Below are 16,195 nucleotides of genomic sequence, written 5' to 3' on the forward strand. Positions count from 1 at the left end.
TTTTGCCTTTGTCCTTGGACTTGTTTTTTTTTCCTGAACTTTTTGGTTTGATAACTACAAAGTTCTAAGAAAAAAAAAGTCTTGGAAAAAATTTCTAAGACTAAGCTCTAAGAGAGTGGTCTGATAATTCTTGCCAATTTGATGTAACAGGCTTAACATAAACATTTTTACCTGATAGTGAAAATTTAACACCTTATGATATGCATGGCTATATTGCTATTCATGTCACTAGAATGGTAACAAAGTGCTCAGGGGGTATCTTTTTATTTATAAAATGTGAAATTGAATTTAGTAGACGGTCTGACCTTGAATACTTTTTTACATCAGTAGTGTCTAATAGTAGGACAGTTTATTTTCTTGTCACTGATATGAAAAGCCAGTTTGCATGGGATTCTGTTTCTTTGTCTAATAAGCCCCCTCCTTTTCCAATATATCTCTTCTGCGATTTGCTTGATCAGCTTTCTTTTGTGAGGACTTTCTCTAAAAAACATATTTGTGTTTTGGGAGATTTTAATTGTAATATGTTCAATGTTGGATCAATTGATGAATATGACCATCTCTTTGATGTGCTTTCTTCTTCTGAACTACATCCCTCAATTTTTTTCCCTCTCGTGTTGACGCTACAAGAAATTCTGCCGCTTTAATAGATAATATTTTAATTTCTCATTCTCCTAATCTGAAGTTTACTTCTGGTCTTGTTTTCATTGATCTTTCTGATCGCTTCCCTATTTGTCTATCACTTTTTGTGCCTAAAACCGAGCTTGCTGTGGACGAGCAAGGTGAGTCTTCTTTCAGAACTTTTAAAACTAAAGAAATTTATAATCTAATTGATAGGCTTCAGAGCAATGACTGGTCCAGTGTTTATGAAGCTAATGATGTTGAATTTGCAATGGAATTATTTTTGTGTCGTATGGGAGCTCTGTTGGATAAGCATTTTCCTCTTAGGAAGAGACCAAGAAATTCTACACCCAAATGCCCATGGATGTCTAGAGGTCTGATCAATGCTACACATATGGAGGCGTCTCTGTTCAAGGCTGCATGTAAAAGTAAGACACAGGATGATCATTTGAAGCATAAACATTATAAAAATGTACTTGCTTCTTCAGTATGTGCAGCCGAAAAGTTCTGTTTTTCACGTCAAATTCATGAGTGTAAGGGGAAATTGCGAAAGGTTTGGACTGTATTTAATGAAGTTCTTTCCCACAAGAAATTTTAACAGCTCCCCCCTCTATTTCATTACAGGAAAGCTGATAGATCCATTGTGGATAAAAGTTCTTCAGCGAGCGCCTTCAATTGGTATTTCACCACCCTTCCTTCCGTTCCCATTCTACCCAGAGTAGAGTAAGTAGTTTTCCCTTAGCAGAAAAGTCTTTTTTCCTTTCCTCATGCAGCGATACTGAAATTTCTAGTGTTATTTCTCAGCTTCCAAATAGCCATTCTTGTTGACAGTTTTGTATTGAGTAATAATGTTCTTTAAAAAATTGGTCAGTTTGTTTCTAACCGCATCTCACACATAACTAACCTCTCTTTTTCTTCTGATGTTTTTCCTCATTTATTTAAAGTTGCTAATAGACCTATTTCTCTTCTTGCCGTCATCTCTAAGGTTGTTGAAAAAGTAGTGTATCGTAGACTCTCTTCATTTGTGCTTAGTACTAATACGACTGCAGGAAATTCTTTCATAACTAACCATCAGTATGTTTTTCATCCCTCTTTCTCTACCTTGTATGCACTTTCAGATGCAAAAGAGTTCGTGCGTATTAATCTGGACAAGGGCTTGTGTGTTTTGGGTCTATTTCTTGACTCTTCAAAGGCTTCTGATATGGTTGACCACTCTGTTCTTTTGTCTAAACTATCGTTATTTGGAGTGCATGGAGTCCCACTAGAATGTTTAAGGTCTTATCTGTCAGGGAGATTTCAGTATGTTTTGGTTAATGGTACTTCTTCCTCTACTTTGCCAATATTGAAGTGTGTCCCACAGGGCTCTGTTCTTGAACCACTTTTGTTTTTAATTTGCAATAATGATCTTGCTGATGGTCTTCATCCCCATGTTCACCCTGTTCTTTTTGCTGATGACAGTAACTTTTTCATTGCTGCAGTGGACCTGCCATCTGCCATCTCCCCGTAGCACAAGGTATTCTCGATAAAGTAAAGTATTGGTGCTGGTCAAATGGTATGACTCTCAACAGCCGGAAGAGTATCATTGTCAATTTCAGGACAGTTTATCGGATGAGAGACGTATAGGAGCCAATCACCCTGACTTACGGGAATGATATTATACCACAAGCTACTATGGTGAAATTTCTTGGTGCGTATCTTGACTGTTTTCATTCTTTTAGACCTCATATAACTAAGACCCGTTCCCTCATCTTCCGCCAGTCTCTAATGTTGCACCGGGTTAACTCATTTATTCCCCCAGGTGTCATGCTTTCTCTTTATTATGCTTTTATTTTTCCTTACCTTTCTTATTGCTGCTTTGTCTCGAGTAATACTAATAAATCTCTTCTCTGGTCACTTCAAAGAGCCCAAAATAGGGCAGTGAAGGCTATCTTTCTTCTCCCTCGGCTTTACCCTTCCTCTGATCTCTATAATGATACTGGAATAGCTTTGCTGGATCGTATCGTAGGAAAAGTAATCTTTATTTAGCGCCCTCTGCTTATCTAGGTATACTTCCACCGTCTCTGCAGCAGTTTTTCTTATGGACAGACTCAGGCTGGTACTCTTCTTCCTTACGAAGTTCTTGTGGCAGACTCATTTTACCCAAATGATCATCTACAGCAGCCCAGAGGTCTCCTGTTTATCAATCAATTCTATTATGGAACTCCATCCCTCTGGATGTCCCTTTATTTCTTTCTGCAAAGACAGTTTTTCGAACAATTTCCCGAAAAAAATATGGTGCCGTTTTCGAGAAAAAATACATATATATATATATATATATATATATATATATATATATATATATATATATATATATATATATATATATATAATATATATATATATATATATATAATATATATATATATATATATATACACTTACAATTATTGATTGTCTATAAAGAAAGTATGTAAATGGCATATCTGTTTGTGCCTCACATTATTTCTTCCTAGAGATCTGTTGGCTTACGGCTGATCTAATAATTTAGAAGATGTGAAAGGTGTTCTTTAACATCTCCATTGGGATCTAAAAAGTACATTCGGTCACATGAACATGGTTCAGAATCACCTTCAGGAGTCTGTGACGGGTGTGCCGCTAAATTGATGTTGTGATAAATCTGTCTAGCTATTTTGAAGCTGAAAACATTACGACTATTTTTGGTTCGATAATCACTTACTTCGAATGAAGCTAAAGCAAAACACTAGTTCAAGTTTCGTATTTGCTTGTGGAACTCTTTAGAGAGAAAGTGATGTTCTATAATAGCCCAAATACATTGTTTTGGAAAGCATTGATGCAGGAATGCAATTCGACAAAGCAGGCAGCGGCCCCAAAGTAAACCATCTTTGTTGACTATATTTTTCCTGTGGGATAATAGAGTGAATACATACAGAGTTAAGAGTCCCAATGACTAGTGAATAAGCCCTTTCGTAGCTACGGCATCTTTGTAAGTTTTCACTGGGTTTTATGCCACAATTTGTTGGCACGGAAGATTGTGATCGTACCGTTCTTTTAACATAATATTTTTTCAGTACTTGTGTACATAATGATACACACTCCAGAAATGAAGTTAGGTCGGTCCGGATGACATATACCAATATGTAATGAAAATATAATATTTTATATGCGAATTTCAGCTATATTTTTATAGATTAGAGGGAAGAGGTAAAGTATAGCGAGTCTACATGCAAAATGTGTTGGTTACAATTATTCTGCATATTATGAAATAAGAATTGTTTTCTAGCTTCACGCTGTCCAAATACTTTACACACACCACCACCCCCACCCCCAAGCGTGCAAATATATAGCCCAAACTATATAAGTCCAATGTATTCTGTCACCCGTCGCTTGTTTTTCACTGAGTGTAAGCTAATTGTCTCTTAAGAAAGACAGATAAAACCAGTTTGTCCTCGAGTGTGTCCTCGAGAATTTTCATATTGATTCGTTGTGATCCTCATTGTCGCATGTCTTGTAACCGCATATTTTTTTTTCTTCAGTTTTGTTTTTGAGTCGTTGTGATACTGCCACTTATCTTTTAACTGCATATTTCTATATTCTTCAATTTCGTTTATGACATGTTGTAACTGTCAGTTTCGCTAAGATTTTAACTACATATATCTGTTATCTTTATTTTCGTTTATCATTGCTTATGAAGTTTTTTTCAGTGCCTTTTGCCTTTGCGGCTTGTATTCGTCATGTCACTTTTGATGGTCTAGGACCCTAGGTTGTTCATTATCACCCGTCGTACATTTACGTTTCTCAGGTGGTTCTCTTAATCTTGTCTCATTTGATGGTCCAGTTTGTTCATTTTGAGCTTACGTTTTTGTCCTATTTTGTTCTTTTTTGTAGTCATTTTGTGCTAACGTTAATTTACGTTTAGATATTACGAAACTGTTGAAAAACCTTAGACCTTAGATCCTCCTGTGCCGCCAGAGGCACCCAGGGCATCCACAAAGAGCCACCAGTCATCCCGCATGTGCGCCGCTGCCCAAACATCTTCCCACTGGGGCTGGATCGTCGTGCGGATGTTCGACAAATCCCGTTGGTAGGTGCGACGCAGCGTGTTCTTGGGTCGACCTCTCCTGCGAGTTCCCTGGGGTTGCCACTCTAGGATCTGCCTAGGGATACTGTCTTCCTTCATACGGATCACGTGCCCAAGGTATCGCCATCTTCGTTGCCGGATGACGTCTGTGACCCTGGGCTGGCCTGAGATAGAACGGACTATCTGGTTTGTGACGTGATCCCTCCACTGCTGAAAATGCCTTTTGAAATTTACATCATCGAATATAGGCACATGAATTTACATATTTCTAAATGTTTGTTCTGCAACTGCTTCTAAAGCAGTTTTAAAATCTATTTTTCCTGTGTCTTCACTTTTAGTCCACATGATTTCTAAACTATTCAGTCTATCCTGATCTATTGTTGATATCACATAGTTTGTTTTTTTTTATTGGTTTTAGCCTCGAAAATGATCTCTCTCTAGAATCAATGCTTATTAAGAACACTTCACACTTCCGAAAATTAATTGTTCATTTTGATGGCAGCGCGGGGTCCTTTCAAACACGGGGCCCGATTGCGCCCAATTGTTCCAATTGCCCTTTTTTCCGGCCCTGGGCGCAAGGACACACAGCTTCTCATAAATAAAGTAGATGTACTTCTAAAAGACAGTCATTGACCTTAAACGGATATTTCATTTAAACGAAAATGTTTTTATCTTCCAGTCTTTATAAACAAAAATAACAAGCAGTAAAATTTAGCTAATGATACGTTATTTAAGTATGCATAACAAACTTTTATAGGTAATTTAAAATGAGATTTTCTACCTGGCTCATTTAAGAGTAATTATTGTCAAATTCAAAATGTTTTCCAAGTTTTTGTAAAGCTTTTCTATTTCACTTGAAAAACATCTAATTTTGAAGATTTGTGCTTGAATTGCGATTTTAACCCACAGGTTTTGTCGTGACAGGGATGACTGAGGTGGCCACCTTAACTATTTTAGGTAAAAATCTGTTATTTCTAATTTTTATAAACTTTCAAATTCGGCTTGATCAGAATAGTGCGCTGCACGAAACATAATCTTACTAATTTGACAGCTGTTAACCAACAATTTAAGTAATGCTGTTATGGAGCAGCACTACTGCTTTTGTAGATTTTTTTTGTCTTGCGATGAGTGGTATATGGCTTAGAAGTTGTATAACATAAAAATCGAAAAACTAATTTCAGTTTAGAAATCGTAAACTGGAGAAAATTTTTCTCTTTTTGGAGATCATTAAAAAAAGATTCTATTCCTACAAAATAGTATGAACAAGGATTAAAACAAAATTGTCCTATGTCTTAAAATGTCTAAAAAAATTTTCAATATCTAGAAATGGCTATGTCTTCATAGGGATCATGTAATGCCGAAATTGAGTAGCACATGAAACTATTTATTCGAAATCTCGCACCAAAATTCTGTCTGTCTTTTAGATTTCTAGAAGATAATTCTGTAGAACTAAAATCAATACAAAAATAAAACTTTTTTTCAAGGAATATTTGACGTGTACTGAATTTTCTTAAATATTTTGTATGAATAGAAAGTTGGGGCCTAACTAAATTGAAAAGGCTGATTGCGATTGCACTTATATAATCTTCGATTAGGCCTATATTATTCGATCACAAAAGAAGGTGTTTTCAGAAAATGTTGCTTCATTTCAACCAAACTTGATCATAGAAAATTAAAGAGCTCCATTGGCGCCTTTCATAGGTACGGACATCTCACCTCTCTGAAGGAGCAGGGGGGGTAGTTAAATCCTAACCATTAATACAACTCATTCTCTTAAAAAGCGACTGTTGGATCTCAATCAATCTCACTCAGAAGCATTAGTTATTGCCAAGTTATGCCTTTGGGAGTGGAGGGAGATGATTCTTTTATAGTTGCTAAGAGTTCATCCACCAAAAAGAGCTGTACACTCGTGCCGAAACGTGGTGGGGAGTAAGAGCTACCGTTCATATTTGTTTCTTTTTTTAATGGGCCCCTGGTATAGCCTCCTCTGCAGGAGGGGAAGAAGGGTAGGGATTTCAAAATATCTCGTTGTCAGTCTAACTACTTGGCTGGTTAGTATAGGTAATTCAGTAGAACCTGTTCAACAGCTTTACTTATGATTTTGAGTGTATGTGTTCGATCAAACCTCTGTGAGAGAATAGCTACATTCCAGTCATCGACTTCAATCAGAAAGACTTACTGGGTACCACTTAAATTGGATAAGGACTAGCAGCCAGGACTTTATTTGTGCCCTTAGAAGGTTCCAGTTTGTCCTCATTCAAAAAGTTGCATATGTTGATATACACCTATGAAACGCGTGTTAAAGTGGGTGCAACACTTTACAGGGTCTTGCCACCGAAGATGCCAAGAGTCCAACTGAGTCCGAAGATGCCAACTTAGCAATACTTTTAAGTAATGCAATAGTATTCACTAATGCAAATAGAGTTAAGTACCAGTGTTCTCTAAGCACTTGATCTGGAATTCACTTATTCACTTGCCGGGCTAAGCTGTGTATTAAACAATAAAAGAAAGCAGAATAATAGTGAAATGTGATTAGCAAAGTCATATGAATAATTGAGAAACACTATTAAAAATGGTACCATGCCCACATCAACTTATCCACAATTAAGCTACTTCCGCCAAAGTTTGGAAGTTCGGTAATGAATCTTAAATTTTCGTCGACATCCAAGGTTACTAAATTGGATAAATCTTCGACATTGAAAGAAAAAAATTTCCGTTAATAAGCCTTACAGTTTGAAAAGAGCAACAAATAACATTCCAGGCCAAAATGACATTATAAAATAGCGAGAATTCCAGTAGAAAAAGCGACCAAGCACACAACCTTACTACCGGGATCATTTCACCCTTGTCCAAATTGCAAAGTTGTCGCTGAAAATTTCGAAGCTAAGTATATAAAAGATACTATTTTGAAAATATAATAAAGAACCTCAAAAATTATGTTCTTAACAAAAAGATAAAATCGACAAATGATCCACTTTGAACCGCTTCGCAAAGCTTTATTAGCAGTAATAGAGTCAGGAACCATTTCTTCTGAAGTCATGTAAAGAATGTTTGGAGACCTCGGCAAAGCCGCTCAAATAGTATAGAGGATTTCAAATCGTGCCTCCACAATGAATGGTTCAGTAAGAAGTGGAGACTCGCGTGGAGCCCAGTATAATGATGATTAGCAACAATAGGATTTGCCTTTTCTGTATCAAGTTTGATTAAAGGTAGGTTTAATTATAGGCTTAATCCGTAGGCCGATTTAATCAATCAAGTTACTTTTGGTACTTTCGCCCCACGAAGCTTCTGGCCGATCATGTCAATCATTCATGGAACATTGGATCAAGAGAGTTATAAAAATTATAGAAATTAAAAGATAACAACAGCCCAGGGAGCTACTTTTGGCCGACCCTGTATACCATTTATGGAATCTTTGATTACAAGGAATTCAAAAAGAGTAAAAATCCAAACGATAAAAAAAAGAATAATGGCAAATAACTGCGAAATAAATTACGGCAAGCGCAACTTAGGCGATGGATCTTGTAAATCATTCATGGAACATTGGATGACCGGAAATTTAAAAATAGCAGAAATAAAAAGATAAAAATAACCTCGGGAGCTACTTTCCACCGAAACTGCAAATAGGTTCTGTAAGGTTCTATAAGGCCGAATTCAAAACAAAACTAAAATAAAGAGACACAATTAAGTAATAGCCAAATAGACAATAGGAGGTGCCATGTAAGGTGGCATAATCAAACAGAACAACAAAAGAAGCTATTTTGGGCCAAATATTCCAAATATCAATTTTGGAATGTTTCCGTACGACTTATCTACTAGGTCGGACAAAAAAGACAAGTTGCTTGTGTATTATCCTGAACACACTCGATAAGTCTGCTCCTTTTGATCTGAGAAAAATCGGTTTGTCTTGTCTGAAATCGGTTATATTTACCTTCGTCTGAGTGAGAAAAACAACGATGCAGGTATATTTAATTAAATATTTAATATATGGAGGTGGTTAGGGGTAAGATAGATTATTATATTTAATATAAAGCGTTCTGGGCAGCATGTTTTCCATAATTCTTTGTTGTAGTTTTCATAATTTTGTAACGAATGTATTATATTTTCATCACATTTTGGTATATTTCGTTATGATTAATCTAACTTCACTTCTCGAGTGTGATGGGGATAATACACAAGTATCAAAGATAAAAATAAACCTTAAATCCCTTTCTCTCAGTCCAGCAAATTTGTACAGACCGCGATTTTGTCTAAGAAGTCTGGATTCAGCGACAGAGCCAATTGAATAACATAGTTATGGTCCGTTAGAATTCTTTGGGGTCTTATTCTTTATTAGGAAGCCAATTTGAAACGCCTTCATTCCTTTGAATGTTTGTAATGGAAACAATAACGAAATCTCTCTTGGGAGAAAACTTTTTGTGATTGGAAGGAATGTAGAAAAAAAGTTACTGATGCAAAAACCAAAAGAGAACAGTTAAATTTGGCTATTTTGTTCAGCAGCGTCTGTTCAATTCATTTTCCTGTTTAATTCTAATACCAATCACTACCTGACAACACCAAAGGTGCAAGAGCCTACCCTGAAGTGACTGTATGTTTCCAATAACATCTTTTATGATTTCTTATAAAAGTTGACGGTGTTGGATGGGTCATAGGCTAAATATCATGAAACAGACCAATGAGTCCTATATACGGTAGTAATATATTTCTAACAAGCCCTGTTTCATAATAATTAATGTGAGGCCCATTACTGATGCCCCTTTTTCTCTGACAATGATTCTTCAAGTACACGTAATGTCTTTGGATATCAATAAAGGAAGTGGTTCTTTCCTTTTTTTTCTTTATTCTACTAGTATAATTGTCTAACCCTTTGTTACAATTTTCGTTCCTTTTTTTTACAGGACAAAAAGCACCTTCTTAAAACATTTCTCAGGAGAACAATTCTTATTGGTTACCAGTTTTATTCATATTGTAGCTTTGGAAGGGGATTTTCAAGCTCTGAAATAGGGTTTATAGAGGCTCTATCCTTTTTTATTTTTATTCTACTAGTATAAGTGACAATTTTCGTTCGTTTTTTTAGACGACAAAAAACGCCTTCGTAAGATATTTCCCCAGGAGAATGATTCTTACTGGTTACCAGTTTTATTCATATTGTAGTATTGAAAGGGGATTTTCAAGCATGAAAAAAAAGTTTGCAATATAAAAAGAAAAATAACATAAAAACCTTATTTTCATCCTTTCTCCAATAATTATTTACTATTTCCATTAAATTACAATCCTGGATCAAATCAGCTGTTTAAAGGTATTTTAAAAACAATGTGATAATATTAGGAATGCGAGCAGCAATTTATTTTGGATAACACTTCAGAAGCAGAGGAGGGTATGGATTTAAAAATCAGACAAAATGGGCATACAACATGACAAATACAAAAAAAACTAAACGATTTTATATCTTTAATTTGAAAGCTTTCAGGGGGGCACAGAATGCAAGTGCCTTTCAAGACCGTATCCAGGGGGGTAGGGGTTTGCCCCCCCCAAAAAAAAATGCTTGTCCGACTCATAGTAATGCAACAAAAACGAATATAAACCAATTTTTGCTGAGTGTTTTAAAGTTTCTTTTGTACTCCACCCGAAAAAAAAATCCTAGATACAACCCTGGTACCTCTACACAACCATGTGCACATACCCGTACATTATAAAAAAAGATAAACAGATATACCTTACATATAATAGAGAAAATACAAGAAACTATACAAAAAACTTAGGAAAGATTTCGGGGGATGGCGGGAGAAGAAAAGGCATCTGCGACCCCCACCATGTGCATATGCCTATACAGTAACCTATACAAGTAATAAAAAAACACACCTTGAATATTCTGAGATTATTCTGCGGAGTACGAATTAATTCCTTGGCAGCACGAAACATCCTTTGGTACGACCTAAATAAGAAACAAACAAAAAAAAAACAATTATCATAAATAACAGTAAAGACAATACAATGATACATTATAACCGAGGGCATAGGTCAAATTAACTATAATTACACAAATGAATAGGCAATTTTCAAAATGCTTCAACAATAACACGGACAAAAACACTGGTTTCACATAGCATAATTATTGAGTTGTTCATGATTATGAAAGTGAGAGTCAGTTTGCAGAGGTATTTCAGCTGTGAGTATTAAACAATAAAGTGAAACAAATTGATAATTTTTCGCTACCTAAGTTTGCATTGCCCCACCTCAACAGGAATAAGATTAGTCATGGGATTTTTTTTGTTATTATTATTCGTATTAATTATTTCTTTTCATTTGTCAATTGCCACTCCCAATTTGGTCGTCAATTATGGAACCGTATTTATATGGATTTTTCAAAGGTTTGATTTGCATACTCGATGGTTACTGACCCTTGTACATTGATAAGTCCCAGTCCAAAACGTAACATCCACCATCATCTTTGCCTCTAGTGTCGCCAATTAGTCTAGACATTTAGAAACTTAATGGATGGTTAGCCTATGCAGAGAGGCGATTTTAGGGGGAGGGACAGAGGGGGTACTTGTCCTGGGCGCAGAAATTTTAGGGGCATAAAATTTCAAATAAATAATGTAACGGATATTATCATTTTCTAAGGTTTGAAATTCGACGGTTGTTAAAATGAAGTAGAGGGGGAAGTTGGCAGTAAGTATAAGCAAATTGAATCCGAAATGTTTCATTTTTCCCATATCTTCATCACTAGTCCTTTAAAATAAAGTAAGTAGACCGACTTCAATTCTAATGTTTTCTGTGATATTTTGTATTCAAATTCTGTAAACTAATGAAATTTTTGTTAGTAAAAAAAAAATGTTGGTAAAGTTTGCCTGATAATTTTTGGTACACAGGGGGGGGGGTAAATTTGCCACAGTGTAAGAGGCCAAAACCGCCACTGCCTATACAACAGACGAAAATTTTCCAGAGAAAAATTGCTGCATAGGATAAGGAACTGCCAACAACCTTATACTGAACGTCAGCAATGGTGATGGTAAGCATCTTCATGGTAACAACTGGAGGCGGTAACAACTGATTCTGGTAACATCTGTAAAATTTCATTCAGTGATGTTTTTACACTTAACGTGATTTTATTTTTTACAGTCGAATACAAAGAAAGTAAAGGGAAAGCAATCTAAATATATAACTGTTTATGTCGGCAAATCCCAGCCAATCGCTAACATTCAGCTCCAAAAACAATCGCGTCACGTTATACAATGGGTACCTGAAACCTGACGCCAAGGCATATTTATTCATATTGTCAGTAGGTTTCATTAAAATTGCAACAAATTATATGCGTCGTTTTGGCAAGTCCAAATTGTTTTATCTCGCGGCTGGGGGAGGCAGAGGGAAGGGGGGTGTAAAAGAAACTTGAAATTTTGTGTTGGAGGGGTAAGGGGATTTCAGATTTTGTACCGGAGAGAAGGAACAGCATATTTCCCCCCTAGCCTTAAAATAGAGTCACGAAAACGGTTTTTATTTTTATGTCTGTCGTCCGACATATCTTTCGCTAGTCATCCGATATGTAACATGGGCCTTCGTATCTGCTTCGAGCCCCAACTCTTTCAACTGAAGTTTGACTGGTGGTTTCCCGAAAGCATTTTAGAACGCAACAAATATAGTAAGTTGGCAGTTACAAGTAATTTATTTACCGAATGTCGTTACAAAAAATTGACTGAAATACTATTGAAAATCCTTTATCGAAGCAACTTGGCAGAAGTTACTTTTTTATGACATTGTTCTCGCGACAGAGCGTTCATTCTTAAAGCATTGAGGGGAAAAAATTAACATTGTACAAAGGGCAGTAGATGAGGGTGACAGCCCTCCTTATTTATATCAGATAATTTCAGTCCACTTCACATTTTAAATTCTTTCTTACTTTCACTTGAAGAAACTTGCTTGTTTTTTTTATTTGATTTCTGTTCGTTTCTATAAAAATTTTCAAGGGGAATTCTGTAGATAAATCTTTTTTTAGGGGATCCCCTCCCACCTCTGGACAGGTAAGCACAAGAATATAATTTTTATTTTACACTCAAAGTATCTCCCCAATTAACCGGGATCTTTCATACCCTCAGTGCTCATACTGTGCGCTTAGCCCAAATATATTCCTCATAATAAGGGAGACTAGGGCGTTAACCCACCTCCCCTCCATATCGATCAAAGAGATTTCTCGTAAAATTTGGCAAGACTTGAGCAAAACTTGCACTTTTTAGGATCAAGCCCCCTACAAAACAGATGCAACGAACCCCTCCCCCTTAGCAGTTTGATCGCACAGATTGTGCCCATAGATTGCACAAAGCCATCCAATACTGTCTATGATACGATACATATTAAAAAAAAAGGCCATTCCGACAAACAAAGCAATGACAACAATTCATATATAAATTAAATAAAAAAAAACTTGTTTTTTTTAAACTGAAAGTAAGGAGCGACATTAAAACTTCAAAAACGAACAGAAATTACTCCGTATATGAAATGGGTTGTTCCTTCCTCAACGCCTCGCTCTTTACGCAACAGTTTTTAATTGTTTTAAAAAGTAGAATTGTGGCAAAGAGTAAAACTTTAGCGTAAAGAACGAGGGATTGCGGAGGGGACAACCCATTTCATATACGGAGTAATTTCTGTTCGTTTGAAGTTTTAATGTCGCTCCTTACTTTCAGTTAAAAAAAACAAGTTTTTTTATTTAATTTCTGAACATTTTTGAATTAATGCATGTTTGATTTTGGCTCTCCGCACATAATTATTAAAATGAAATTTGCATATTAATTTTTTTTTGGCTAAATGACTTTCTCTTAGTTTTGATCAGACGATTTTTAGAAAAAAGGGGTGGGGAAGGAGGCCTAGTTGCCCTCCAATTTTTCGGTTACTTAAAAAGGCAACTAGAACTTTTAATTTTTAACGAACGTTTTTATTAGTAAAAAATATACGTAACTTGAGAATTAACTTACGTAACAAACTGTCATATTCTTATATTTTTATTATGTATATGAGGGTTTTTGTCCCCTCGTTAATACCTCGCTCTTTACACTAAATCTTAAGTTTTGTCCCAAATCTTTAAGAATGACCCCTGACTCAGAAAGGCCGTAGAATAAATAGTTGAAATTACTAAAAATTCTTTAGCATAAAGAGTGAGGTATTTATCTCCTCCTAAATACCTCGCTCTTTATGCTAAAGTATTTTTAGAACCCCTCATATGCGTAATAATCTCTGTTCGTTTTAAGTTTTAATGCTACTCCTTACTTTCAATTGAAAAAACTTTTTCATGTTTATTTTTTCATTGTTTTTTTTTTCATAGTAATGCTAGAAAACCCTGTGCCCTTTTCATTGGATTTCTCTTCCCCCATGACATATTCCTCCAAGGAATGATCCTTCAGCATAGCCCCTCCCCTCAACCCCACCCCCAAACCAAAAAAATCCCCCTGAAAACGTCTTTACACTTCCAAATAACCATTACTATATGTAAACACTGGACAAAGTTTGTAACTTGCAGCCCCTCCCCCAGGGACTGTGGGGGAGTAAGTCATCCTCAAAGACATAGTTATTATGGTTTCTGACTATGCGGAACAAAATGGCAATCTCAAAATTTTGATCCGTTGACTTTGGAAAAAAATCACGAGTGGAAGGGGGCCTAGGTGCCCTCCAATTTTTTGGTCACTTAAAAAGGGCACTAGAACTTTTCATTTCCGTTAGAATGAGCCCTCTTGCGACATTCTAGGACCACTTGGTCGATACGATGACCCCTGGGGGAAAAATAAATAAAAATAAACACGCACCCGTGATCTGTCTTCTGGCAAAAAAATATGAAATTCCGCGTTTTTGTAGATAGGAGCTTGAAACTTTTGCAGTAGGGTTCTCTGATACGCTGAATGCGATGGTGTGATTTTCGTTAAGATTCTATGATTTTTAGGGAGTATTTCCCCCTATTTGTCAAAATAAGACAAATTTCCTCAGGCTCGTAACTTTTGATGACAACGACTAAATTTGATGAAACTTATATATTTAAAATCAGCATGAAAATCCAATTTTTTTTATGTTTCTTTTAGCATCACAATTCCGTTATTTAGAGTTTCGTTTACTATTGAGCCGGGTCGCTCCTTACTACAGTTCGTTACCAAGAACTGTTTGATGAATCAGCTCAGTCAATAGAAGTTTGGAAAAATAATTTTCTAGCTAGACGTCTCAGGAATCATTACATGTTTCTACACATGCTTAAAAGTTTCAACGTTTTTGTTAAGGAACGTCGGAAATATATACGACTGTAACTTCACACTTCGAGGACCCTGACGATTTTTTTCGGGGGGGAGGGGGCATGAAACAAATTCTTCAAGGGAGCAAATATGTTAAAAAAAAGTTGTTCCAACAGTGAAATGTCACATTTTTTTTAGTTTTCCATATTATAGCTTCCTCTGGGAGCGGGAGAGGGGGATTGCTCTCCGATAAAAACCGTTTAGTTTAGGAACGCAAATGTGTTTAGGGGTGAAAGTGCCACTCTGTTTAGGATCTTGGAATTTGCCCTCGGTAATACTTTGACCCTAATCGGGCCAAAATTGCTGTGGGTGACGCTTCGACTTGTTCCACAACTGTGATTATTAGAAGACTGTCTTTGAGACAAGATAAGATAAAAAATTTTGAAATGGATATTACAAGCTCTTACAGAGCCGAAATCGCTTGACGCGTCAATAATAAAATTTAAAAATTGATATTAACACAATACAGATTTCAAACAATTCACAAGATTATCTCAAAATAAAAGGCAATGTAAAATAGGGATAAATTATTTTAATATAGTTCAAAGTAAATCGAAATATATGAATAGTCAACGATTTTAGGTAAAAAAAAAAAATGTGAAAGCAACACATCATTCATGCTCAAAACATTTTTTCTATTCGTCCGTCAAATTTGTTTCATACAAATAACAGTTTTAAAATTACCACAGCAGATTCCATCTCATAAACAGGAACAAAATTAACCGTGAAAGTTTGGAGGAGAATGATGAACTCTTAAGGGCATATGACTCTGAAGAAACTTTAAAGTGGATTCAAAATAACAAAGAGGATCTAACTAGGAAAAGTACGAATATTTTGCTATTGAAGTACGAACTACTAGTAGCAGTTGGTTAATATTTACGATTATCCAGGACACACTCAAGATGTGACTATGGGTTAATCATAATGAAATATACCAAAATATGACGCAAATATAATACTCTAGCAGCAAAATTATGGAAACTATAAAAAAAAATTATGGAACGCAGGCAGCCGAGAACGCATTATATTAAATACCTAACCTAGCCACCTCTATATTTTAAATATTTAATTGAAATATACCTGCATCGTAGTTTATTTCACTAAAGAATAAGCTAATTATAACCAAATGCGAGAGAAAAATCGGTTTTACTCAGACCAAACAAAGCGAAATTGTGGATTAATGCGCTGTGGATAATACGCAAGTACCGGTTTCTTGGTGTTTCGGTGTTCACAC

General features: G+C 35.8%; 1 protein-coding gene across 1 annotated transcript in view; it reads right to left on the minus strand.

Moving 5' to 3' along the window:
• LOC136027503 (inositol-pentakisphosphate 2-kinase-like) overlaps positions 1-16,195 on the minus strand; it is a 193,743-nt gene that overhangs the window by 32,869 nt on the left and 144,679 nt on the right. Inside the window, exon 6 of the mRNA XM_065704815.1 lies at positions 10,559-10,631. Within this exon, the coding sequence (XP_065560887.1) occupies positions 10,559-10,631 (73 nt within the window). The remainder of the gene's footprint in view (positions 1-10,558; positions 10,632-16,195) is intronic.

This window comes from Artemia franciscana, chromosome 5, assembly GCF_032884065.1.
Source record: "Artemia franciscana chromosome 5, ASM3288406v1, whole genome shotgun sequence".
NCBI lineage: Eukaryota > Metazoa > Arthropoda > Branchiopoda > Anostraca > Artemiidae > Artemia > Artemia franciscana.